This window comes from Podarcis filfolensis, assembly GCF_964270895.1.
Source record: "Podarcis filfolensis genome assembly, chromosome: 6".
Lineage (NCBI taxonomy): Eukaryota > Metazoa > Chordata > Lepidosauria > Squamata > Lacertidae > Podarcis > Podarcis filfolensis.
The window spans coordinates 62,689,849-62,714,547 of record NC_139609.1 but is presented as its reverse complement, the minus strand read 5'-3'; the positions used below and the strand labels follow the sequence as shown (position 1 = coordinate 62,714,547).

Below are 24,699 nucleotides of genomic sequence, written 5' to 3'. Positions count from 1 at the left end.
ATTGCTAGCATTCCTAGGTCAGGAGCATCCCAGAACCTGAGATTTCAGGGCCCAACCCTGAGACCTGGAGGCGGCCCCTGATGGTGTCATAAGGGTGAGCCCTAGAGATGGAGATTAATTGGGAGAAGGGAGCAGAGGTGGGCTGACACCTCAGAGCATCAATACTGTCATTCAACCAGGCCCTGCCAGGTTGAATATTATTATTATTAGTAGTAGTAGTAGTACTCTTGCGCTCCACCTGGAGACTCTTCAGGTCAGACTTGATTGTCTAGCAACCCTAGTGACTGAACACATGGCAATTACAAAGCTAATAAAAACAACAACAACCACTTCATAAAACTTAGGGAAGAAAGCCGACTTCATAAAACTTAGGGAAGTGCTGGGTGAGATCCCATGGACAGTAATACTAAAAGGAAAGGGAGTTCATGATGGCTGGGAGTTTGTTAAGAAGGAGATAGTAAAAGCACAACTTCAGGCAATACCAATGAGACGGAAACATGGAAGGTGCCTAAAGAAGCCAGGGTGGCTATCTAAAGAACTTTTAACTGAGTTAAGATTAAAAAAGGATGTGTACAAAAAATGGAAAAGGGGGGAAACCACCAAAGAGGAATTCAAACAAATAGCCAGCACGTGTAGACACAAAGTCAGAAAAGCTAAAGCACAGAATGAACTCAGGCTTGCTAGAGAGGTTCAAAGCAACAAAAAAGGCTTTTATGGGTATGTTCGTAGCAAAAGGAAGAACAAAGAAACAGTGGGGTCACTCAGAGGAGAAGATGGTGAAATGCAAACAGGGGACACAGAAAGGGCTGAACTCCTCAATGCCTTCTTTGCCTCAGTCTTCTCCGATAAAGAAAACAATGCCCGACCTGAAGAATTTGGAGCAAATGATTCAGCAGAGGAAACACAGCCCAGAATAACTAAGGAGATAGTACAAGAATACTTGGCTAGTCTAGATGTATTCAAGTCTCCAGGGCCAGATGAACTGCATCCAAGAGTATTAAAAGAACTGGCAGATGTGATTCAGAACCACTGGCAGTCATCTTTGAGAATTCCTGGAGAACAGGCGAAGTCCCGGCAGACTGGAGGAGGGCAAATGTTGTCCCTATTTTCAAAAAGGGGAAAAGAGAGGACCCAAATAATTACCGCCCAGTCAGTCTGACATCAATACCAGGGAAGATTCTGGAGCAGATCATTAAGCAAACAGTCTGTGAGCACCTAGAAAGGAATGCTGTGATCACCAATAGTCAGCATGGATTTCTGAAAAATAAGTCATGTCAGACGAACCTGATCTCGTTTTTTGACAGAATTACAAGCCTGGTAGATGAAGGGAACGCAGTGGATGTAGCCTACCTTGATTTCAGCAAGGCATTTGACAAGGTGCCCCATGATATTCTTGTAAAGAAGCTGGTAAAATGCGGTCTTGACTATGCTACCACTCAGTGGATTTGTAACTGGCTGACTGACCGAACCCAAAGGGTGCTCATCAATGGTTCCTCTTCATCCTGGAGAAGAGTGACTAGTGGGGTGCCACAGGGTTCTGTCTTCGGCCCGGTCTTATTCAACATCTTTATCAACGACTTGGATGATGGACTCAAGGGCATCCTGATCAAATTTGCAGATGACACCAAACTGGGAGGGGTGGCTAACACCCCAGAGGACAGGATCACACTTCAAAACGACCTTGACAGATTAGAGAACTGGGCCAAAACAAACAAGATGAATTTTAACAGGGAGAAATGTAAAGTATTGCACTTGGGCAAAAAAAATGAGAGGCACAAATACAAGATGGGTGACACCTGGCTTGAGAGCACTACATGTGAAAAGGATCTAGGAGTCTTGGTTGACCACAAACTTGACATGAGCCAACAGTGTGACGCAGCAGCTAAGAAAGCCAATGCAATTCTGGGCTGCATCAATAGGAGTATAGCATCTAGATCAAGGGAAGTAATAGTGCCACTGTATTCTGCTCTGGTCAGACCTCACCTGGAGTACTGTGTCCAGTTCTGGGCGCCACAGTTCAGGAAGGACACTGACAAACTGGAACGTATCCAGAGGAGGGCAACCAAAATGGTCAAAGGCCTGGAAACGATGCCTTATGAGGAACAGCTAAGGGAGCTGGGCATGTTTAGCCTGGAGAAGAGGAGGTTAAGGGGTGATATGATAGCCATGTTCAAATATATAAAAGGATGTCACATAGAGGAGGGAGAAAGGTTGTTTTCTGCTGCTCCAGAGAAGCGGACACGGAGCAATGGTTCCAAACTACAAGAAAGAAGATTCCACCTAAACATTAGGAAGAACTTCCTGACAGTAAGAGCTGTTCGACAGTGGAATTTGCTGCCAAGGAGTGTGGTGGAGTCTCCTTCTTTGGAGGTCTTTAAGCAGAGGCTTGACAACCATATGTCAGGAGTGCTCTGATGGTGTTTCCTGCTTGGCAGGGGGTTGGACTCGATGGCCCTTGTGGTCTCTTCCAACTCTATGATTCTATGATTCTATGACTTGTGGATATAAAATACCCTAGATAATCTACAACATTACACGATATAGCTTTATAGGCTAAAAATCAAACAAAAGCCCAAATAAGCAGAGGACTTTGCAAGCTTAAGAGCAGCACCATCTATTCTTAAAGGCAGATTTTTTTTCCTCCTAAGAGAAAGACAACTTCAAAAATACTTTATCCACCTTTTTGAAACAACACCATTAGCCCACATATATATAGACTTGCAGTTTCAGAACGTATGAATCATTTGCTTCCCTTAACATGCAACCAGGAAGTAGAGACAAAGTGCTGCAGCAATGTGTGGAGGCATAGGTTGTGTCACACCATAGCAGCACAGCTGGTTAATGGACTGGGTGAAGTAAGAGCAGTTGCTGTGTGTGACAGAGCTAGCCACAGGCCTCTCTGCTGCTGCACTTCAAGCATACTGTGCTTTATTTAGCAGATGTTTTAAGAAACTGACAAATTTCCCAGCATTAAGCACTTGGTAAATTGCCCATCTTCATTCCCTCATTGCTTGCCAGTCCAAAGGTCAGCTCAAATACAGCCGCAACACGTGGCTAATAACTATGGTAAATGTATTATTAGTAAGTATCCCATTTACCTGAATGGATAATTTATTAGAAATTATTTGGTATGTATTCCACATTTGTTCGTTTTTTATTGATTATCTAATATGCAGGTTGGTCACTGTTATTTTTGTTTTCATTCATTGTATGTAATGTATTTAATTTTATTATTAGCTGTCGAAGATTCATCTTTGAAACAGTTGACTTAATCTGGAAACACTGTTCTGCTTGTTTGCTGTTCATTATTGAATTCTACATACCCACCACTACAATACTGTTGGACAATATCTGTTGAAAGGCATTCTGCCTGTGTCGTGGTGTTCCCTGACAGCAGTTCATTACGTTGACTATTTCTTGTTTATGGATTTATATATACGTTATATAATGATGTTTATGATTTGTAAATTTTGGGTTATATTCTAACTACTACTACTAAAAATACATTTACCATACTTATTAGCCGTGTGTTGTGGCTGTATTTGAGAAGATTATTCTGTATTGCAACACAGGGGTTTTGTTTTAGTCCAAAGGTCAGTGCATATTGGATGCTAGGCACAGCTGTATACCCACTGAAGATCCAGGGCCAAACTACACTTTGAGAATGGATTTCCTGAGGCATGGATTTTCTCTTTTAAACCGCCCCCCCCCCAGTCTCTTCTCCTCTAATAGGACTTGAGAAATAATGCTGGGGAAGTAGTTTTTTGAAAACCTTCCCTCCCACTGTATCCCAACCTCAGCTGCTCCCTCCTCAAGCTGCTGTTTTCTCTACTGAGGAAAAAAATAGAGGCACCCACAGTGCATGATGGAATGTGTACTTTGCTTAACTAATATTATTCAAAGCAAGCTTCACTCTCTGGATTTAGAAGACACATGATTGCTGCCCACCAAAGAAGACAGCTGCCACACATTTTGCATACTGGATCCAATATCCCAGACCCTCCAAGTGTCCCTATTTTCCAGGGATGTCCCTGATTTAGAGAAGCCGTCCTGGTTTCCAATTTGATCCTGGAATGTCCCACTTTTCCATAGGATGTTCCTATTTTCATTGGTGAAATGGTGGAAGGTATGGAATTATCTGACTCCCAATCCGTTTGAAGGCAATCCTGTATAGGGAAGGATTTTTTTTACTGTCCCCCCCCCCTTATGTTTTTATATATGTTGGAAGCTGCCCAGAGTGGCTGGGAGAACCCAGTAAGATGTGTGGCGTATAAATAGTAAAATAATCATTATGAAATGGGACGTCCCTATTTTCCCTGGAGAAAGGTTGGAGGGTATGTTATTCAGGCCACTTCTGGCAGGAGCCAGTGAAATTAGGAAAATTCTATGATGAATGTATGTGTGATTATGCATGTGTATCTCAAAAAGCAAAGGCGCTCCTCCCTATTATGTATCTCCTGTTTTGAGGTGCAATGCAATCTCTGTTTAAAAATAAGTATATGGTTGACATAATTTTCAGTCTTTCTCTTGTGAAAGTATTTCCTTCTTAGATGGGAATAGTCTCTTAAAAACAATTGAAAGAGTTAACACAAAGGGTGGATAATTTATACATGACTTGAAACATTCATGTAGCCAACCACAGAAATGCAGGCTCACAGGATGACTTTCAAATGAATCATCTTTATCTCACATTTCATGACAACCTGAAATTATCAGGATCAGTATTGCTGGAATGATCTAAAAGGAAGACTGTAGTGCAGAAGAAGTGCCCTCCAGATATTATTGGACTCCAACTCCCATCATGCCCTGCCAGCATGGCTAGTGTTCATAGATGATGGGAGTTGTAGTACAAAAGTATCTGGAGGGCATTACATTGGCTAGACTTGCTGAGGGCTATGCTGTTCATGCACAGAACCCTACTGGCTACCTTGCTGTAGCACAAAGCTTTCTAAACTTTTCACGTTGGCAACACACTTTTTAGACATGCATAATTTCGTGACATGGTAATTCAGTTTTACTAGCAAACCGGAAGTTAAACTGACCCCTTTCCAGCCCCAGGAGAAGTGCAGGGAGTGTTCGTGCAACACACCTACACACTGCAGCCGACACACTATTCCTTGGAAAGATCTGCTGTAGTGTTAACTCTATCCAATATATATTATCAGTCCCTATTTCCCAGTTTAGCACTGCAGGAAATCTGCCTCTGGTGCAGTGAGAAACTGGAGGCAGATTGCACCTAGCAAAATTCATCGTGCTTGGATCTCCAATCTGCATAGGGTCTCTACCAAAACCTTTGCTGCTTATTGCTAGTCCAATGAGATAACATGAAGAATACCAAGATTAGTGAAAAAAGATTGTATCAAGGAGCCACAATAAGCAATATGTTTTGCCTTTTTAATGTTTATTCAGTAGGATTCCTTTTACTTGTATTCTTCATAACCTTTTTATCAAAAACCATTCAGGAATTTGTTCTTCATTTTCAACTCTTTCTCCCACTCACAGCCTGAGCACCTATCTTCTTCCCATACTGGACAATGCCATTGGCCTACTGGATAGCCTTATAAAGGTAAATGGATTAATACTACTACTAATAATAATAATTTATACCCCGCCCATCCGGCTGGGTTTCCCCAGCCACTCTGGGTGGCTCCCAACAGAATATTTAAAAAACAATGTATACAGACAGGGTTAAGTGGAAAGTCAAGGCATATGTTTGCGATTAAACTTCCTTCATAGGATTTATATCCTAAAAAACAGGATAGAAATAATTATAGGATATAATAAAGTATTAATTTAAATAACAGAAAGCTGCAAAAGCTGAAAAAGTATCTGTCCTTGCTGGCTAGCTTCTTATCCACAACACTGTTGTTATGACACGAGGCAGCCAATTGGTGGGAACTGCAATACGTGTTCCATAAGTTGTTCACTAATTGCCACCACAATTGATGTTCACAAATGATTAGATAAAATGGTAGAAATAAGCAATTCAGGTTTCGTCTCCCTGCCACTAAAATTTAATTGTTCATTTTTCTGCACGCACACACAATATATTCACATTTGCATTTGCCACATGGTTGTTAGACAGGCTGTCCTCTTTCTACAAAATTCTGTCTGAATTTAATTCCATTTACTTTCTAGTATTGGAACACTGTACCAAAGCTCCTGCTTGAGGGCATACAGAAAATAGGTTTGTTTTGCAATTTCCTTGCTTTTTTCTTGCATTCAGACTTTCTTTGCACATCTTGTCTTGGCACATTTTATGAGCCAAATACCAGGGCTGGACCAAGACATTTTGCTGTTTGAGGCAAAGTACAGGGTGTCCTTCTCTGAGCATTCCAAGCCTAGAAGCTTGGCAGCTAAATCTTTATTCAGCTTGGGTGATGGGACAGTGTCCTGCACAACATGTGAGGCAGCAAGTCGGTTCAGAGAGGCAAAGGCATGCCATGTAGCAAACACAGCTCTGTCCTCCAACAGAGGGGAATGGCCAGGCTTGTCTTAGCAGGAACAACCGAGGGCTGCTGCTGCCGTCCCCCAGTATCTGCTACCTGAGGCAGGTGCATCTCATTTCCTATTGGTAGGGGTGGCCCTGCAAAATTCTCAGGTGAGATATCCTGAATGAGATATGTTACATTATTATTATTAACATTATCATTATCGTTAAATTAAATTTGTATCCCACCCTATACCAGCAGGTCTAGTTATTTAGCTGACACATTATTTCATCCTCATTCTCTTTTACTGGTTCCATGCCACCTTTTCCCTCCTCTATTTTCTGCCACGTCCAGTTTAGACTGAGAGGCAGCATGAAAAGCTGCTATTTCTGCTTGCTTGAAGAAATAATGAAAGCTGTGTGCTGTAAGTGTTTAACTGTCATAAAGGCAGGGAGGGGGAGAAATGTATGGTGATCACCACCTCACTCCCTCTTAATGTCCACCACCACTGCAGTCATAGTTTGTTTGGTTTTTCCTGCGAGTTCCTTTTAAAAAGTGGAAGGTTCAGACATATCATGTAATTTTATACTAAACATAACCAGTTCTTTATTTTCAAAAATCAATCCATTTCAAAGTCTAAAACTAGACAATATTTTAAATGAGGATTTTGAAGCCCATTCAGCCTGGCATATGAATTAATTCTGTACCCCAAAAAACTTATGCAACAGGTTCCCCCCCCCCCCACAGAGAGCTTAGGAACTACCTACCTTCTCCGGATGCCATTACTTTATTTTGTAGCTGCTTGGCTACAAGGTTTTTACCTTAGATTAAAACCAGACTATGAAGGTGAGAAGTGCTCTCTTTATTTAACCCACAAAACTGGGCACACCGCTGAGGCCTTTTAAGCACATTATTGGTTTCCTTCTTCCAGTCTTGGCCGAAGTATTTGCCTCGGATGAACACAGATGCCCTTTATCTTTCCCTTGCAGGCATGGCCGCATACACACCAGTTTAATCAGGGGAAGTAATGCCTGCTCATGTTATGGCTGCACGTTGTTAATTGTGTTGTCAGAGGCTCAAAAGCAAAACGTTCCTTTTTGTAGATTGCGTTTGCTTTCTATAATCCACAAACGAAAATGGAAGGTCATTACGAACAAGGGAAGTCCTTACCTTTGCTTTTCCATGCTGGGCCCGAGTGAACTCAACAAGATCCGAGAAGCCTGGCTCTTCACTTGCCGAGGCACAAACGAGAAGATGCCCGTTTAGCTATCAAGTACTAACATGCTGCAACTGTCATTTTCATTCGGACGGCTTCACTTTGCTGCTCCGTTAAGAAAAGCAAAAAACAAAACAAAACAGGAACTATAAGCCACAACACTTTACCCTAGTTCCTCTCTTTCTCTGTCTCTCATTCTGGCTTACTCTGATATGACAAGGGAGGAGACAGGAAGCCCACAACTCTGCAAGCAGGTTCATGGTATAATAGTTTGACCTCATTGTGGTTGGGCAGTCAATGTATTTCTTTCACTATCATTGGGACTGCAGCAACAGTTCTTTGCTGAATTTCTGTTTTGGCGCCTTGAGCCTGTACTTCGTTCCAAGGGACTGTGGTTTGCACCCTGGAACCGAGTCAACCATGATATAATGGCATCAGCCATGATACCTTTTGGATTAAGAATTCCTTGATTTGAGAAGAAATTAATGTTCATCCATTCTCAAGCATTGTGACAGTCAAGCTTTTAAGGTGGCAGTAGAATAGTGGTTTCTTTTGTGAGCTTTCAACCAGGAAGTCCTCCATCATTCTGACTTCTGCCAACAATTCAATTTTTTTAAAAAAGATGTGCCCTTAGACTAGTGACTGTGGCCCATTGACCCATCCTGTATCTATAATACTATGAGCAACTTAAAGCACACTATAAACTTCCAACTTAGGCTGCAAGTGTTCACACTTTCCTGGGAGTGAGCCGCATTTAATACAGCAGGATTTACTTCTTCCTCTTCCTCTGCAGGTTGTTGGCAACACTGAAGATGGTGTCTGTGTTATGCCAAATTCTAGCTTGTTTGTTTGTTTAAATATTTATCCCACCTTTACTTACAAACACTCCCACAATTGCTAATGCTAAAAAGAACAGTAATGAAATCAAGACAACAACAAAAAATTTAAATTTAAAAAACCCAGATGAAATATAAATCACGACCATTGGTGCAAAAATTGAAGCCATAGCAGCAGATTATAAAAAATATTAACTAAGATTGGTTTTAAAGGCTTGGGGAAATAAATAGGCCTTTGGTGCGGAAAGGATATAAGAGCAGATGCTTTGCGAACTGTCCCGAGGAAAGTCAATAACTAGGATGTCACAACTGAGAGAAAAAAATAGCACAGACAACTGTTTTAGTAGATATTATTTTAATGTATGCCCTTAGTTAGAAGGCACTTTCCTTGGTGTACAATCCTACAGTAGTAGGCTGTGAGAAGTTGTAGGACAAGCATCTCACAGTCACAGAAGAGCCCAGTTCCCTCCATTGCATAATCCCATCAGTTTAATTGAAAAATTACTTGGGGACCGATTTGCAAGTTCACACCAACCAGTTCACTGTTTAAAGCAATATTCACCCGATGGATCCCATTATGTTACCTGTCATTCTTCCTACTATAAAAACACAATACTGATACTGAAAGAGAGGGCGAAGTCTACTGAAAACAAAGTTTAAGTCCAGTCATGAACATTGGAAAATGAACTCTAGAGGCAGAGCTTAGAAATGGCTGGCAAGAGTGGCAAACAAACAAGGTGATAACATTAGTATTGTAGTATTGTAAATATTAGTACTGTAAAATTTGGGGTGCTCTAAAATGAAGTGAGTCTTGATTTGATGGCATAAATAGGTGATATGGGAGTAGGAATGGGTGAAGATGTTAATCTGGTTTCTCTTGGCTTCTAATTTTCCAGTTTTCAGCTCAGTTCTTTACACTTCCAAGTCAATTTGCATTTTTTCAAAATAAGTCCTCATGAAAATTCATCAACATTTTTGTGTGAATTTTGCTTCATATAGGGCTTATCCACGCCTACCCTTTGCCCTGTTCTTTCCAGGCACAGGCCCGCACTTAAAAGCTCTGTCTCTGAGCAGAGTTTTTGCTAGGAATGCTCTGGAACAAACAAACAAAACAACTTCTGCTAATATAATGCAATTTTGTATCTTATTTTCACCAATAGATGTATTGTTATTCAGACTTTACCCTACTATGTGCATTTTTGTACACATTACTTAGCTGGAGAACTGCACCACAAAATTTGGAAAGTGTGAATTTTGAAGCATGGTTGTGTTTTAGTTTGCAAATGATTTCAGAGAGTGAGAATCGGGTAAGTTTGGCTAATCAAGTTTCTCCTCCATGCCTGTACAGCAGACAGGAAATTTTCCCAGGTTGCCACCAAACTGAGATTTTATTTGTTTTGATGGTGTCAGAAGGCAACGTATGCCTCTCACCTCTGACCTCACCAATGGGACAAATCATAGTTGTACAGCTTCAAACTTGTATTGATTTTACTGTGCCGGGGGACAACAGAACAAACCCTTTCATTTTCTAGGCCTTCCCTTCTTCTTTAAAATCCTTCACATTTTGCCATGAACCCATGCATCAATCCCTTTTGCACTGATTCATCTGGCTCTGTGTTCATCTGGGTTCAAATAGCAAGCTTTGCCCAACAATTTGTCTTCATTTCTCCACAGGCTCAGTTGGAGAAGCTTAAAATAATTTTGTTTCCTGATGAGCAAAGCTTTCAGGCTGCAAGTCTAACAATTTGCCTAAGCTAAGCCTTTGATACAATAAAATGAGAAGAGCTGTGTTTTCAATACAGCTCATTTCTCATGCTGAGCTTTTAGGAGAAATGTGACAGAACAAAAACTGCTGGATGCCTAATATTTCTGAGAATCAGAAAACTGTGCTCTTTCCCCTTATGGTTCCTGGACCTCACAGTGAGGGTTACAATCTTTCTGAATGAGAGATAATCAAAGTGAAAACACCTTGAAATTAGGGGTAAATTAAGCAGTATTGCATTTTCTATTCAAATATAATCAAGTAATACTTTAAGGAGCAATGTCAGTCTTTGAATGAGATATTGGTCATTCAGGGGACAGGAACTGGCAGTCCATAGGAGTTACTTCATTTGAATCTCTGAATAGGAAGCCTATTTGCTGGGACAAGAATACTCTGAAATAAGGTGCATTTCCTAATAATGATATTTACTCTCTGGAGAGGAGAGGATAGCTTGAGATCAAGATGCTACATGGCTATTTAACAACAGTTAGAGACAAATCTAGACAAAGATAAATCATAGTAACATCAGGAACATTGCCAACCTAATGAACAGTGGCTAAAATAAGTAGGGCTCAAATACAGGAATCCCTACTGGGAGGGCATTCCAGAGTGGTGGGGGCTGTGGGACAGATAGAGTATTTCCTCATGTTTACAGTTAGGTTTTCCTGAATAATGCTAAACTGTGGTGTAACTTGCTTCCCCCTTCAAATAAACCACAAACAAGATTATATAACAGTAGCTTTAAAAGTAGACAATTCTTACGCAGAAGCAATATATTAAAGCACAGCGTGGTTTCAAGAGCTGCCATGCCCTAGTTTCAGCTCGCTGGCATGTGTTCAGATCAATGTGGTGCCTGTGAATCTAATCCACAATCCACCAGATGGGGGAGCCATTGGATGCACAAAAAAACATTGCTTAAAAGGCCATAAATACAAAACCATCCCTTAATAAAATCAGTAGCATAATATGTATGTTATAACTTTAAAGATCAGGTTTTAAAAATGAAATAATGTCTTTTTTTCTGGAGGGAGGAGGGAAAGCAATATTACATATAGCTTTAATTTTACGTCTCCTTGTACCCATTCTGGGCAGCTAGAGCTAAAATTTTGGAGACAATTTCTTGCAAGAAATCAACTTTATATTTCCCTGACACATTTTTTTTACAACATTTTCAAATATGGATTTAGGTAGTTCAGTGTTTCTCTGTTGGTTTATTTTTTAAAGTGCAAAACCTCATGGGATGTATCAATCGTCGTTTCTCAACTGACAACAAGGCTTCCATAAGTGATATAGTAAGGAAATCTATTTCCTTCTTCTAATCCCCATGTCTCCCTAAATCTACTCTGAAGGGTCTCACAGCAGATTGGGAGGGGGAATGCAGATTGGGAGGGGGGGCTGTCATAAAACGCCCTCCCTTCCCTCCTCTGACAATGGAAGACTTACAGTCAGTTGAGTGACATCTTTGGATACAGACCTATAACTTTACCTTTTTATCAGCAAAACTAGCTCTGTCAAAAAAAATGAACCCCAAAGACTTCAAATTTTCACATTTGATTTTTGCATGTGGGTGCCAAATCTGAAATTTGGGCAGAGCTTTATTTCCAAGTGCACTAAGTTCTCAGTGCTCTTAAGTTCTAGGTGCTATTATATTTATTTATACCCCGCCTTTTTCCCTGACAGGGACTCAATGTGGCTAATATATAAAATAAGAAAAGCTAAAGAGCAGTTAATCTTTCAGTTTTTCAACGTTATAATTCCTCTGAATGATATAATCCAGGAGATTTGGAGCCCAGTCCCGGATCAATACAGGGATTCTTGTAGATAAATATTCATAATAAATCTCCCTTTGGCGCAGTGCTCCTCCCTTAATGATTTCCAGTGCACATTCCTCCTTTGGTGCTGCAGACATCTGGACCACTCCAGAAACTGCTTTCATGGCCGTTTCTAAGGGAAGAAAAGGAACTCGAGTTAAGTAGGTACCCTCTGTTCAAGAAGTTAGTCAACAAGTGCCTACTGGGCAGAGTGAATTATACCCAGGGATCAGCAACCTTTTTCACCCGTGGGCCGGTCCACCATCCCTCAGACCATGTGGTGGGCCGGACTATATATTTTTTTTTTTTGGGGGGGGGGAATGAACAAATTCCTATGCCCCACAAATAACCCAGAGATGCATTTTAAATAAAAGGACACATTCTACTCATGTAAAAACACGCCGATTCCCGGACCATCCATGGGCCGGATTGAGAAGGCGATTGGGCCACATCCAGCCTTAGATTGTCTACCCCTGCTTATACCTGTCTACTCAGAAGTAAACCCCATTAGGTTTAATGGGGCTCAGCCTCAGATAAATGTGTAAAGGATTTCAGTCTAGTGGAGCTGATAAGAAACTTTGCCTGGCTTTGTTTCCACTAAATACAGTGGTACCTTGGGTTACATACGCTTCAGGTTACATACACTTCAGGTTACAGACTCCGTTAACCCAGAAATATTGCTTCAGGTTAAGAACTTTGCTTCAGGATGAGAACAGAAATTGTGCTCTGGCGGCGCGGCAGCAGTAGGAGGCCCAATTAGCTAAAGTGGTGCTTCAGGTTAAGAACAGTTTCAGGTTAAGTACAGACCTCCGGAACGAATTAAGTACTTAACCCGAGGTACCACTGTAGTGCATCACTGAATTTCCAAGTGTGTGGGGGTGGTATGTGAGAATAGACGATTTCAGAGGAATTCAGATGATTAATTGCAGTGGCAGTTTCCACATCAGGAGTGTACTGTAGACCATATTTGGTACTGCCTTCATAGGATGAAACATTACAGCTTGTGGTGGTTGCCATCCGGTCATGGTTTTGCCCAAGTGGATCCCTACAACTTGTGCGTTAGACAAGTGATTTGTTAGAAATCACTCTTTCAAGTTCTCAGGAATTTTGAGTTACATGTGCTGGCTGTTTCCAATGGTAACTCTTGTGTCTTTGTGCCGTTGCATGTGCATGGGTGTGTTTATGTAAAAGGGTCTCTATGTAAAAGGAAGTCAAAGAAGCTCACATGGTTTGGAGGGAAGGAAAGCTTACAGTCAATTCCAGACCTAGAAATGTACCGTTAAACATTGCCCTCTTCTCTTCAGCACTGTTCCTTCTCTTCTAAATAATATATGAAATATAGAGAAGAACTGAGGAACCATTTTATATTCTACTGATGCAAATGGATGCTTTTGAGTTAGAAATAACACTTCATCATTAATGCAAAAGCTTGCATATTCACTTCAGAAGCAATTTGCATGTCTTATCCACTGGCTTCACTGTCCAAACATAATTTATGGGCAAGCCCTACTTGAGAAAACGTTTCTTGGCGATTTCGTGGCATTACAATCTATGGTGTTTTAGATTAGAAAAAAGGCAATAAACAAATGATCCATATTTACGTTCACGTTGTTGAAGTTGAGATCTGAAGGATTTTGAGCACAGCACAAACCTGCCAATGAAAACCAGGTCCTTATAGTCAGGTTTCAAAATGTTAAATTGTACCTGTATCGATGAGTCCAAGGACGCAGAGTGTGATGGAAACGTTGGTGTTCTGCATGGCAAATTCTTGCCTCAAGGAGCTGAAAAACCCATCCAGGGCAAATTTTGTTGCAGAATAGTAAACAGTGAATGGGAATGCAACTTTGCCTGCAAATACAGTATAACAATAGTACAGTCATGGGTAAATTCCACTATACTCCTGCAGGTGGCAAAGTAAAACCAGCATTGCTTGCATCTCTGTGAGAGATATTTTCCCCCTTCCTGCTTCCATTTGTTTACTTATTATTTTGTTTATAAAATGTTTCCAAGTTATGTAAGCACTCAGAAACTTGAACTTATGGCATAACTGGACCTTGTAAGAATTTTAAAAAAGATATTGCATATCTTTCAAAGCACTCAAGATGAACTGTTTTCCCCTCCCCGCCCCCTCTATAGGGCTGTTTTGTATATTAGCAGTTATATGCAACTCTGATTATAGCCTGTGAAATTTTAAAGCAGAACAGAAACATTCTGATAGAAATGCAATGAAGAATTGTACAGAACCATACTTAATAAGAGTATTAGCCAGTGTGGTGTAGTGGTTAAGAGCAGTGGACTCGTAATCTGGTGAACCAGGTTTGCTTCCCTGCTCCTCCACATGCAGCTGCTGGGTGACCATGGGCCAGTCACACTTCCCTGAGGTCTCTCAGCCCCACTCACCTCACAGAGTGTTTGTTGTGGGGGAGGAAGGGAAAGAATGTTAGCCGCTTTGAGACTCCTGAAGGGGAGTGATAAAGCGGGATATCAAATCCAAAATATTAATATTATTATTAATATTAATAAAAGCACAAGGCTGCCGGACTGTGGCCCAGAGATCCTGTCAAATGCTTAGGGCACAAGTGGAGAAAGTTTAGTCCTCCAGAGGTTGCTGGACTACAACTCCCATCATCCCTGTCCCTTAGCCATCCTGACCAGGACCTAAGGTTGATGGGAGTTGTAGTCTAGCAACACCTGGAGGACTATAGAGTCCCGTCCCCTGTGCTAGGGTAAAGCTGCTATGAGGATTATTATGAATATATGAAATTCAATTGAGATACCAATAGTAGAACACTTGGATACCATTCCCTGAGCAGTGGCAGGAGACATTCAAAATTTAGCCCCTGGCCTGTCTCACAAGCAGAGAGGAGAAGGGACTAGAGGGCATCCTTGCAGAAGTGCCAAAGGAAGAATTGAGTAGACCCATCCATATAATTCACACCGGGTTTGTTTTGCACCCTACAAAGGAGAACAGTCACCAGAGTCACTGTTATGGAAAATTCCTTAGCCTTGCTATTCCTTAACAAGGTGAGCAGCTCAGAGATGGTTTTTTTCATTAATGGGAGCATTTCAGGTAAGAAAACACATTAAAGATGTGAGCTGACCACCACACGTGATCTTTTTTGGAGTTGGCTGAGGGTATGCACAATTGGAAGCTGCAACCAGCTGAGTGTGCAGTCATATATGTTCGCAGTCATCAACGTGCACGGCGATCATAGCAGGGAAATCAGAAATGTTTTAAGGAGCTCTAAGGCTCTGAGGGCCGCTGAGAGCTACTTCACACAAATGCTGTTTGTACTCACCTGCCAAGGATGAAACCACTACGAGGCTTCCTCCGCTGTTCTTAAGCATGGGAAGAGCTGCAGCTGTCATGGTCACATAGCTTAAGAAATTGATATTCAGGACCTTTTGCATATACGCAACATCACTATTGAAATAGCTTAAGAAGGCAGGGCTAACATGATTCAGAATAAGCATATCTAGACCTCCTAAAAACAGAAAAGGGTTGTTAGAATTGTCTTGCTCTGCTATCCTAGCAATGCTGTTTAATTTCTAAAATAAAAGATACTTGGATGCCTGGTTCCAACCCATGTGTCTGTATAATTTGAGGTGCCTAACTGAAGGACTCAGCTGTGTCACTGCCATTTTTTCCTGCATTTGGTCCAGAGTTTCTGGACTCAGCTTGTGCTTGCAACAGGCTTGTTATCTCAAGGAAACAATGTTAGAATGACAACCCTGAAGCAATGATTCACATTTTCCTGGGTGTGATCTAGCTCTGATCTTCAGCAGAGGTAAGGCTGGGCAAGGTTTTCTATCAGGCCATCTATATTTCAGTGAGTTATGATGCTCCGTACAAGCCTGTGCCTGATTCAGGGCATATAAGGCTGTTAACACTTCACACCGGAGCCAAACTCTTCAGGTAGATTTGGAGTACTTCCAGTTGTGTGCTTCTAGCTAGGGAGGTCCATGGTTCAGTTCCCAGTGTGTCAGCCATGCAATCATGTCACAAAAGCTTCTGCAAAATGGTTTGGTGAGTGTGAGCAACTGGGGTCGTACTGGGCCAGAAGGCTCCACATTCCTGATTCACAGAGAGTTGCAGCCCATGAGAATCAAAAACAGAGCTTAAAGCTTTGGAAAGCTTTGGAAAGCTTTAAGAGCACTTAATAGCATAGCAGAACTCGGACTAGCTTTCTGTATCAGGTTAATGAGTGATGCTTATACTACTATGGTAGTGGCCATTTTGGAACTGAAGATTTCAGGACATCTTTTCTTTGATTGAGTACTTCACCAAAGCCACAACATAGTAGTATGTGTTAATTAGCTAAATATTAGGCATAAAAGGGCAGTTTTAACAAAAACAGGGGAGTAAGTAGTCTAGTGTTCCACCAAGGAGTTCTATTGGAACGCATTATTATGATTTGGAGTGAGCATTGCGGTGACCAAGGTTGTGAATGATACCAAATTACGGTATTCAGCATAGTGAAAATCCAAGTGGACTGTGAGGAGCAGGTTTAGAAGAATCTCTTCAAATTGAGTGAATGTGTGAGATTCAGGTTGCTTCCAAACTTGCCTTTCCCCTGGAATATTTTATTCATTCATATATTACAGGGAATACAGATAAGCACTGCATTCCAGTGTTTTGTCCGTTATCCTCCCACGCTTTTACAGGGATGATTTTGGGATTCTTCTTTTCTCTACTCGTAATACACAGCACTTCCACACAGGGCCTTAATATTCTAACGATGTTGGTAACAGGTTTTATTTTCCTTAGAAAGGATGCACTTAGATTAAATAGAGGAGAACAGGCTGGCACTGGTGCCAATGTGGATGCTGTGAAAAATCTGCAGCTACGGGGAGTGCTCATCCCACAATAAACACCTCCTGGAAGCACCCATAGGTGCTGCGCCAGTGTGGACAGACATACAGCAGGGGTGAGTTGCGAGGCACTTGATGGCAGGGTTGAGTTTCCTGCATTGCTCTGACCCACTAAACTTTCCACTATTAATTTCTGGAATTTGTTGCTACAAGATGTAGTGATGAATGATCACCAACTTGGACAGCTTTAAAAGGTGACCAAACAATCCATTATGGAGGATAAGGCTATCAATTTATGATGGCTGTGTAGAAGCTCCAGGTTCTGTGGCAGTCTACCCCTGAATATTGACTGATGAGATCATGAGTGGGAGAGGGCTATTATCTTCATGTCCTGCGTATGAGCTCCCTATGGGTATCTGGTGTGGAGAGAGTCTCTTCCCTTAAATTCCTGGGAGTTTACCTTAGTGAAGACCTCACTTGGAAAAACAATATAACTCAGGTGGTTAGGAAGGCCCAACAGAGACTCAATTTTCTCAGGGTCTTGCAAAAGAACAATGTTAAACAACAGCTGATGACCTCCTTCTACTGGTCCACAATAGAAAGTGTCCTCTCATATTGTATCACAGTGTGGTACGTTGGCTTGACAGCCACGGACACAAAGTCTTTACAGAGGGTGGTGAACACAGCACATGATATCATGGGCTGTTCCCTGAGCCCGCTAGATGACATTGCAAGGGATCATTGCCTTAGGAGAGCAAGAAAAATTCTCAGGGACGATTCACACCCCAGCCAGCACCTCTTTAATCTTCTACCTTCGGGTAGGAGATATAGACGTATAATCAGTCATATCAACAGGCTAAAAAACAGTTTCTATCCATGGGCTGTTAGGCTGCTGAATGGAAAATAATATAGTGCAACTGACATTCGGGGTTGGTGTGTTGTGTGACAAGCACACAGACTGCAATGAGATTGAGTGTTTGTCGGCGGGGGGGAGGCTCGGTTAATTTCATTGTACACAGGTTGTACATTGACAATAAAGGTATTAATTATTATTATTATTATTATTATTATTATTATTATTATTATTAGTTGACCACTGTGGCAAACAGGGCCCTGGACTTGATGGGCTTTTGGTCTGATCCAGCACAGCACTTCTGATGTCCTTATAAAGTAAGCATACCCCACAATTCCTCTGCTTTCTTCACCACAGACTGAGCGAATGCCATGTCTTCCATGCTGCCATTTATGTAGCTGGCAGATGCTGCCCCCAGCTCCAAGCACTGAGCAACCACCTGAAACAAAGAGGAAAGGAGAATTCTGGAGGCTCGTTGCCCTTTCAGCCCCTTTTGCATCCCAGCAAATTAAATTCCTATGCTATGCAGCATTGCAAGGAAACAGCTGGCTAGTTCAGCTTACCAGAATACTCTGAGCACAACATTTTTTCGGGGGTGGGGTGGAGGCTGTGTGCTTAAAGGGTCAGCATTATTAGTGGGGAATTTCCAATGGAAAAAGCAGCTTCATCAAAGTTTCCAGCTGCAAGAACACCAAATTTCTCAATTGTAAAAATCAAAATGAAGCAAAATGGGCTTGAACATTCTTAAAATGAACTTGCAAATTCTGGGTATGGGCTCTGGCTTTAGAACTTTATCCCTTACTGGTGTCACCGCAACAGCTGCTGTCACAGCCATGTCAGGCTTCTAGCTTGCTTTTACAAATGTATTGGAAGTCCTAAAAATGTGTCTGTAATCATGACCATATTTTGTATTGAGCAAGAGCTGCATTTTAAAGTCTGCAACAATATTCAGGAGTCCATTGGATTTTCTATAATCAGGGCAGGTGGAAAATCCTCTTCATTATTCCAGTTTGACAGACTTAATTGTAAGTGTCACTGGCTCTCTAGTAACTAGTTTTTGCATTCTTCTTTACAATATAACAAATAATTTAAATATAAAGGCTATTAAAATCTAAGCAAAGGTGATGCATAAGTATGTACTAAGCATAGAGTGCTGGCGTAGTTGCAGTAGTTAACCCTATCATAGGCTTTGTTACTTTTTCTGTTAAGTAATTCAGTCAGTGTACAAAGATAAAGATCCCTAGCTTGGACCCACTTCTGCCAAAACTTGCTAGGCTGAAAGTCTGGTGCAGGGTTTCCCAGACTTGGGTCTCTAGCTGTTTTTTGAACTACAATTCCCATCTTCCACGACCACTGGTCCTGCTAGTGAGGGATGATGGGAGTTGTAGTTGAACAACAGCTGGGGTAGTCAATGTGCTGCCCCCAACAGATGTTGTTGGCTACAGATCCCATCATCCAATGTTCAAGGATGATGGATGTTCAAGGATGATCTGGAGGGCTCCATGCTGGCTATCCCTGATGGAGACAGTGCTGAGCTAGATGGACCAGTGGCAACTTCCTGTGTTCCCATGAGTGGCTGGAGGAAAGGCAGTGCGCCCGTGCCAGAAAGAAGCAAGCTCGACACTAGACATGCAGATGCATGCATGCAAGTGGGCACACCAGCTTCAAGGCTGAAGCCACATCAATGAAGGAATCACTCCACCCCTCACCAGCCCTTCTTCCTTGACTTTGCAGTGAGTGATGGAGCATGTTGGGCACTGCTGGCAAAGAGATTTCCCCCCCCTCCTGTGCTGCAAGACTTTGGCTGTACCAACACTATCCTAACAGCTCCAAGCAGGCATTGGCTCAGTGCTAATGCACAGATTACACTGGCAAAAGGTCCCAGGCTTAACCCCCTGCGTCCTTGGTGGTTAACTCCCCCTGTAAACAGTTGTTCTAGTGCAACTGGGGTTTGGGGAAAATATAGCTACTTGTGGAGCATAAGGGTCCAGGGACTGATATTGCTGGATGTTGTTAAATTTAATGTGTCTCAAGAAGGGATAGATTAATGCAGGCATAGACAAACTCAGCCCTCCAGATGTTTTGGGATTACAACTCCCATCATCCCTGACTACTGGTCCTGTTAGCTAGGGATGATGGGAGTTGTAGTCCCAAAACATCTGGAGGGCTGAGTTTGCCTACGCCTGGATTAATGGCAAAGGCAACCAACCAAGAAGCAGGCCAATAGGCATTCCCATCCCGCTCTAACATGCAATCACAGGACCTTAGATTTTTAGAATTCTTTGAAATGATGGCAGTGTCTGATTGTTCGCCAACTCCATGTCCCATTTCTGGCTTGACAATCTTGCAAAAGGGCATGTTGTTAATCTCCTAACTCTGAAATCAGAAGGGTTTGGTGAAGTCATTTACACTATGGTGCCTTATCTTTAAAGTACTGCTTCTTGCCTGCCATGTCCCAGAATTGGATAATGGCATTGCCAATGCCCTGTTCTCTACTCAGACAGTGCAATTTCATCAGCTTGGCTTAGTGGCCAGAAGCGAAGCAGAGGCAATGCCCACAGCTCTGTGTGATCATGGCAGGATGAGCCCGAATGCTCTAAAATGTTGGGAGAAAATCCTTGAAAAGATATTAGGTGACGTTGCATACAAATATGTGTATGTCGGGAGCAATGCGAACAATTCAGGTTAGGAGGGGCAGGCCTTAGGGCTGCACAGCTTCAAGTCTCACTGTGAATTTGTTGTATAAAACACAAATAAAGTTGTGGCCCTTAATGAACCTAATACACACTGCCTCTTCTTGCCTGGCTAAGGGTGCAAATAGGAACAAATGGAGTTGAGTTCCAGCATTTCAAGTCGCTGTGTGGGTTGCTATTGTCTATTGTCTATAAAACCTCCTGGGTTGTTTCTTTTTCCACTCTAGGGCAATAATCTTCCCACATCTGTGCTTCTCACACTGCTGTTTGTCATTATTGACATGCATGGTGACCCTTGGGTGGTTTTTCCTAGTGCTGTGTACTGAACTCTCTGTTCTTCAGGTTCTGAAAAAGTATTCTTCCATTGCAGAAGAGACTTCCACCGTCCCGCCTCTTTCTCACTTTAGGATTTAGAATTTGAGTGGATGAGGGGTCAGGCTTATCTTATCACTGCAAAGTGGCTGTGGGTGCGTCTTGTGTTTTTCTTTCCATGAAATGTTTCTCCAGAGCTCCACAGTCTTCCCAGCAGCCTGCACTTCCTGATCTGGTAAAGGCCCATGGGGGGATGTTACTGCATGATTTCTTCCCCTGAGTTTGAATTGAAACATAGGAAGCCAGGAGGGCTGGCTGCCAAGGCACAGAGAACAGTGTGATCACTGATTTGGTGGGGTTTTTTTGTTTTGTTTTTTGAAGGAAGTCCTTTAAAAATCATTTTTCAATGGTTTCTTTAAAAGGAAAAAATAAAATTAAAACCCTTTACTTTTCAAACAACAGCAGCCAATAGCTGCCAGGAGCCTCCCCGCTTTCCCATGCTTACAGAAAAGTGCAGCCAAGGACATCATGGCTTTTTCAGGAAATGCAGGCACCCAGGAATGCTGCAGAGTACAGACCACTGGAGAGAGGATTTGCAGAATGAAAGGGAAAAAATGCTCAGAAACATCCCATAACCAACCTGAAAGTAATGTAAGCACAAGAAAAGGCCTGCATGCAACCCACCAGGAATTTTCCAAATTTTTATCTTTTCTTTCATAATTTTTGAATGCCCTTATATGTGGATCCCTTTTCCCATGAGTCACACTTCTGTAACGGCACCTACTGCCTCTCTCTTCCATTTTTATGAGCAAATGCATTGATATTCCTGTAAAGTGATATTCCTGTAAATTGAGACATGCATTCACACTCTGCTGGTGGTAAAACTGCAAAACCTAAATTGCATCTGGAAATAAATAAATTTATATAAATCTGAATTTTAGTAAAGCATACGACTCTCCCTTCCTTCCTGTCATGTTTGGCAATTTATTGTCACCCGTATGTGAATGTTTATCCCAATGCACATAAATATGAATTTTACATTCATGGGGTTACACATTATCTATCACCTGTGTGTGCAGGTGACTCTACAGAAGCATGCCCAGTAAAAGGCATGCATATATGAGTATATGACATTTACTTTCTGGAGCTTGGCTTCTGTTCGCGCAGTGATCAGTATGTGGGAGCCCATGCGTGCCAGGTGGTATGCCATCTGCTCACCAATTCCAGTGCTTGCCCCAGTAACAATCACACGCTTCCCTTTCAGCATTTCTGGAGAGCAAGATATAGGGACAGCCATTTATAAAGATCGCATTAAACACACCACCCAATACTAAATCATAAAAGGGCAAGAAGCTCAAGAAGAGAAACAGCCATTTCTGCCTGCCGATCAGTTGCCCAGTCCCAACAATCTTCCAGTCTAATCTGCATTCTTCTCCCAAGAAACCAGCAGTCATAAGAATTGCTAACATTCCAAAAAGGATGCAGAATGCCAAGACAGCCATTTATTTTTGTTGTTGTTGTTATTTTACTCTAATTAAACATGAACATGCATTTCTTTTTCAAGCCACTTCATACGTTCAGCTTTCTTGAAGTTTTTGAAGCAATTGTACAATTAAGCAACTTTAAAGAAAGCCCAATCCTTTTCAAAATAGACAGAATATGAAAGGCTGTTGGAGAATCCAAATGGCAAGCCTCCTAACCACACCTGTTTGCAGGAAGAAAAAAAAAAAAAGCCCTGCCTGTTGCATGATGTATTTCAAAGGCTTGCCAAGCAAAGCCTTCTATTATCGGCAATGCAAGCAACACCCAGACATGTTTCGTTTTAGGCTTGCACCAGTTCCTGTATAAAAACCATTCCAGTGTGACTCCTTTCTCTTTCTCCCCCTCCGTCTCCCCCCTGCTTTTATTTTAAAATGTCTTTACTTAAAAACAACAACAACTTACCCGGCTTAAAGTCTTCATTTCCCGAATAAAAAAAGAAGGCCAAGATCAGTCCTGCAAAAAGAACCAGAATCTTTTGCAGCAGACCCATCCCACTGCAGAGTCAGGAAATAATCAAGCATGAGAAGCAAGGAGGAGGAGGGAAAAAAAGCCCTGCAGAGCTGTTTCAGACAGAGGGAGCAATGTCTATGCTGCAAAAACCTGGTAGCATAGAGGCAGCAACTTGCCCAAATGTCCAACCTTCTGACAATTCACGGTACTCGTGGCAACAGCTCCATCACAAGCCTCTAATTTACTGTTTGTCAACTTCGGCCTACGTGATCTTTGGATCCTGGCTGTCCCATTTCATATTTCCTGTCCCTACGGTTAAAATAGAGAAATTTGCACAACACCCTGAAAGAGGTGTGTCTTTGCTGAAAAGCATCAAGTTTCACTTCAGAGAAGATCCCAGGCTGCCTACTCCAGGTGGGCTATTTTTTTTTTAAAAAAATCATTGTTTAACATCTGCCAGGCATAGACCCACCACACAGCACAAGGCTCAAGTGCAAGAAGCTTGTGACTTCCACCCCAAAGAGCTTGCAGAGACTGAAGTGCAGAAGCAGAGGATGTTGTTGTTATAATATCAGGGATTCAGGGCAAATGGGTGGACATGACTAAGTTGCACATGTTTGGGAAGCTGAGCCAACAAACGTGTTGCTGTGAATTTTCAGATCCTTTTTGGAACTCTTGACAGTCTCACAGAGTTGTTATCAGTCTCCAAAGTACTTTTATGCCCATAATTAGTAGAATATTTCAAAACTTCATATTCATCATTGGCATTACGTGGTGCTGTTTATGCTTTCTGATACCACAGAGTAAGCCATTCTAAGATATGTTAATCCCCACTTTACAGTCGTGGGCCTCCGACTCTGAATGTGTTCTAATACAGATTTGTGAGCCAGATCCGCCCTAATTGTACCATGGTGTTCATGTGATGCCCAGTGCCTGCGCAGCTATGGACCAGTCAAATATTCAAGTTGCCAATAAACTCAGCACTGCATCCAATGCAATTGTGGTGCCAATGACTGAACCACGTTAGGTTCACTAGCAGCACTGTGTTGTGTGCCATTTTGTTCTTCATACACTAGGTGCATGGCTTTCCCCTTGATGAAACGGAAGCAACTGGTCGTACGGGCCCAGAACATACCACCCCAAAGATTGTACATCTAGTCTACCCCCCTGCAATGCTGGAACATTTCGATCCCTGGTTTCTCCACCCACAAAGATCTGGGAACAACCTTTGTTGGAAACCCTGGCGTACCACTGTCAGACCACTCATCTATAGGGCAACTTTGTATGTTTATATGATTCTTCCAAGACATACTGGATCATACAAAAAACCCCTTGTGCTTCTCTTTCTTTCTAATCTTTTTCAAAGTCAGTGCCAAAAGTGACTAGCATGACCAGTATGACTAATGAAGGAGCTCTAGATGAAGAGGAGGAGGCAGAGTTATGCAGAAAAGAGCCAGTTTGATTCTCAACATTTGGGGTTATTATGGTAATAATAGACAAATAGTTTCTCTCTGTGTGTCTGTGTCTGTCTGTCTGTCTCTCTCTCTCTCTCTCTCTCTCTCACACACACACACTGTAGCTTATATGCTGTACAGTACTTTTTTTCTAAGAAAATATTTAGGGGCACTGTCATTTTCCTACTTATATTGAAATACTGCCCCTCAATGAGGCCAAATTTAGATTCACAAAATGTTTAGGGGAATGCGTTTCCCTGTGTACCCCCAGAAAAAAATCACTGGCTGCGTACATGTTGCTTATAAATGAACTGCTGCCATCCATGCCTATGGGAAAAGGAAAGCAAAGTAGACAGTGTTGCAGCAAAGGGAGGTGGCAGAAGCAGGGGGTCCATATCAGACACTGGGTGGCCTCAGCCTTCCATGTCAGAGATCCTGTAAGGCAAGTGTGGGGGAGCTTCTTCAGCCCCTGTAACTTTCCAGGGGCCACATGCCAGTGTTGGGTAGAACAATGAATACCAATTTAC

At 42.0% G+C, this 24,699-nt stretch overlaps 2 protein-coding genes and 1 long non-coding RNA gene across 7 annotated transcripts in view; 1 reads left to right on the top strand and 2 right to left on the bottom strand.

Moving 5' to 3' along the window:
- TRAF3IP3 (TRAF3 interacting protein 3) overlaps positions 1 to 8,452 on the bottom strand; it is a 36,047-nt gene extending 27,595 nt beyond the window's left edge. For 2 of the 5 annotated variants that reach the window (XM_083617463.1, XM_083617464.1), the window contains exon 1: positions 7,602 to 8,452. Coding sequence is in view for 3 of the 5 variants with exons in the window: in XM_083617461.1 (XP_083473587.1) it covers positions 2,680 to 2,698 (19 nt within the window). In the remaining 2 variants the exon portion in view is untranslated. Of the gene's footprint in view, positions 1 to 2,679; positions 2,810 to 7,198; positions 7,480 to 7,601 lie in introns of those variants that run through there. The other 3 variants (XM_083617462.1, XM_083617461.1, XM_083617468.1) reach the window with 3 other exon arrangements.
- LOC310764195 lies at positions 16 to 9,984 on the top strand. Its single transcript, XR_014549051.1, has 3 exons — positions 16 to 94; positions 5,503 to 5,566; positions 8,441 to 9,984. It is a non-coding gene; the product is annotated as an uncharacterized lncRNA (long non-coding RNA).
- On the bottom strand, positions 8,822 to 23,254 carry HSD11B1 (hydroxysteroid 11-beta dehydrogenase 1). The gene is made up of 6 exons (XM_083617598.1): positions 22,671 to 23,254; positions 21,865 to 21,995; positions 18,049 to 18,160; positions 15,356 to 15,541; positions 13,761 to 13,904; positions 8,822 to 12,189 (listed from the first exon to the last, which is right to left on the bottom strand). Exons 1-6 carry the CDS (start codon positions 22,756 to 22,758, stop codon positions 11,972 to 11,974), a joined length of 879 nt encoding a protein of 292 aa, XP_083473724.1. The 5' UTR covers positions 22,759 to 23,254; the 3' UTR covers positions 8,822 to 11,971.
- Between the last annotated feature and the right edge of the window lie 1,445 nt (positions 23,255 to 24,699).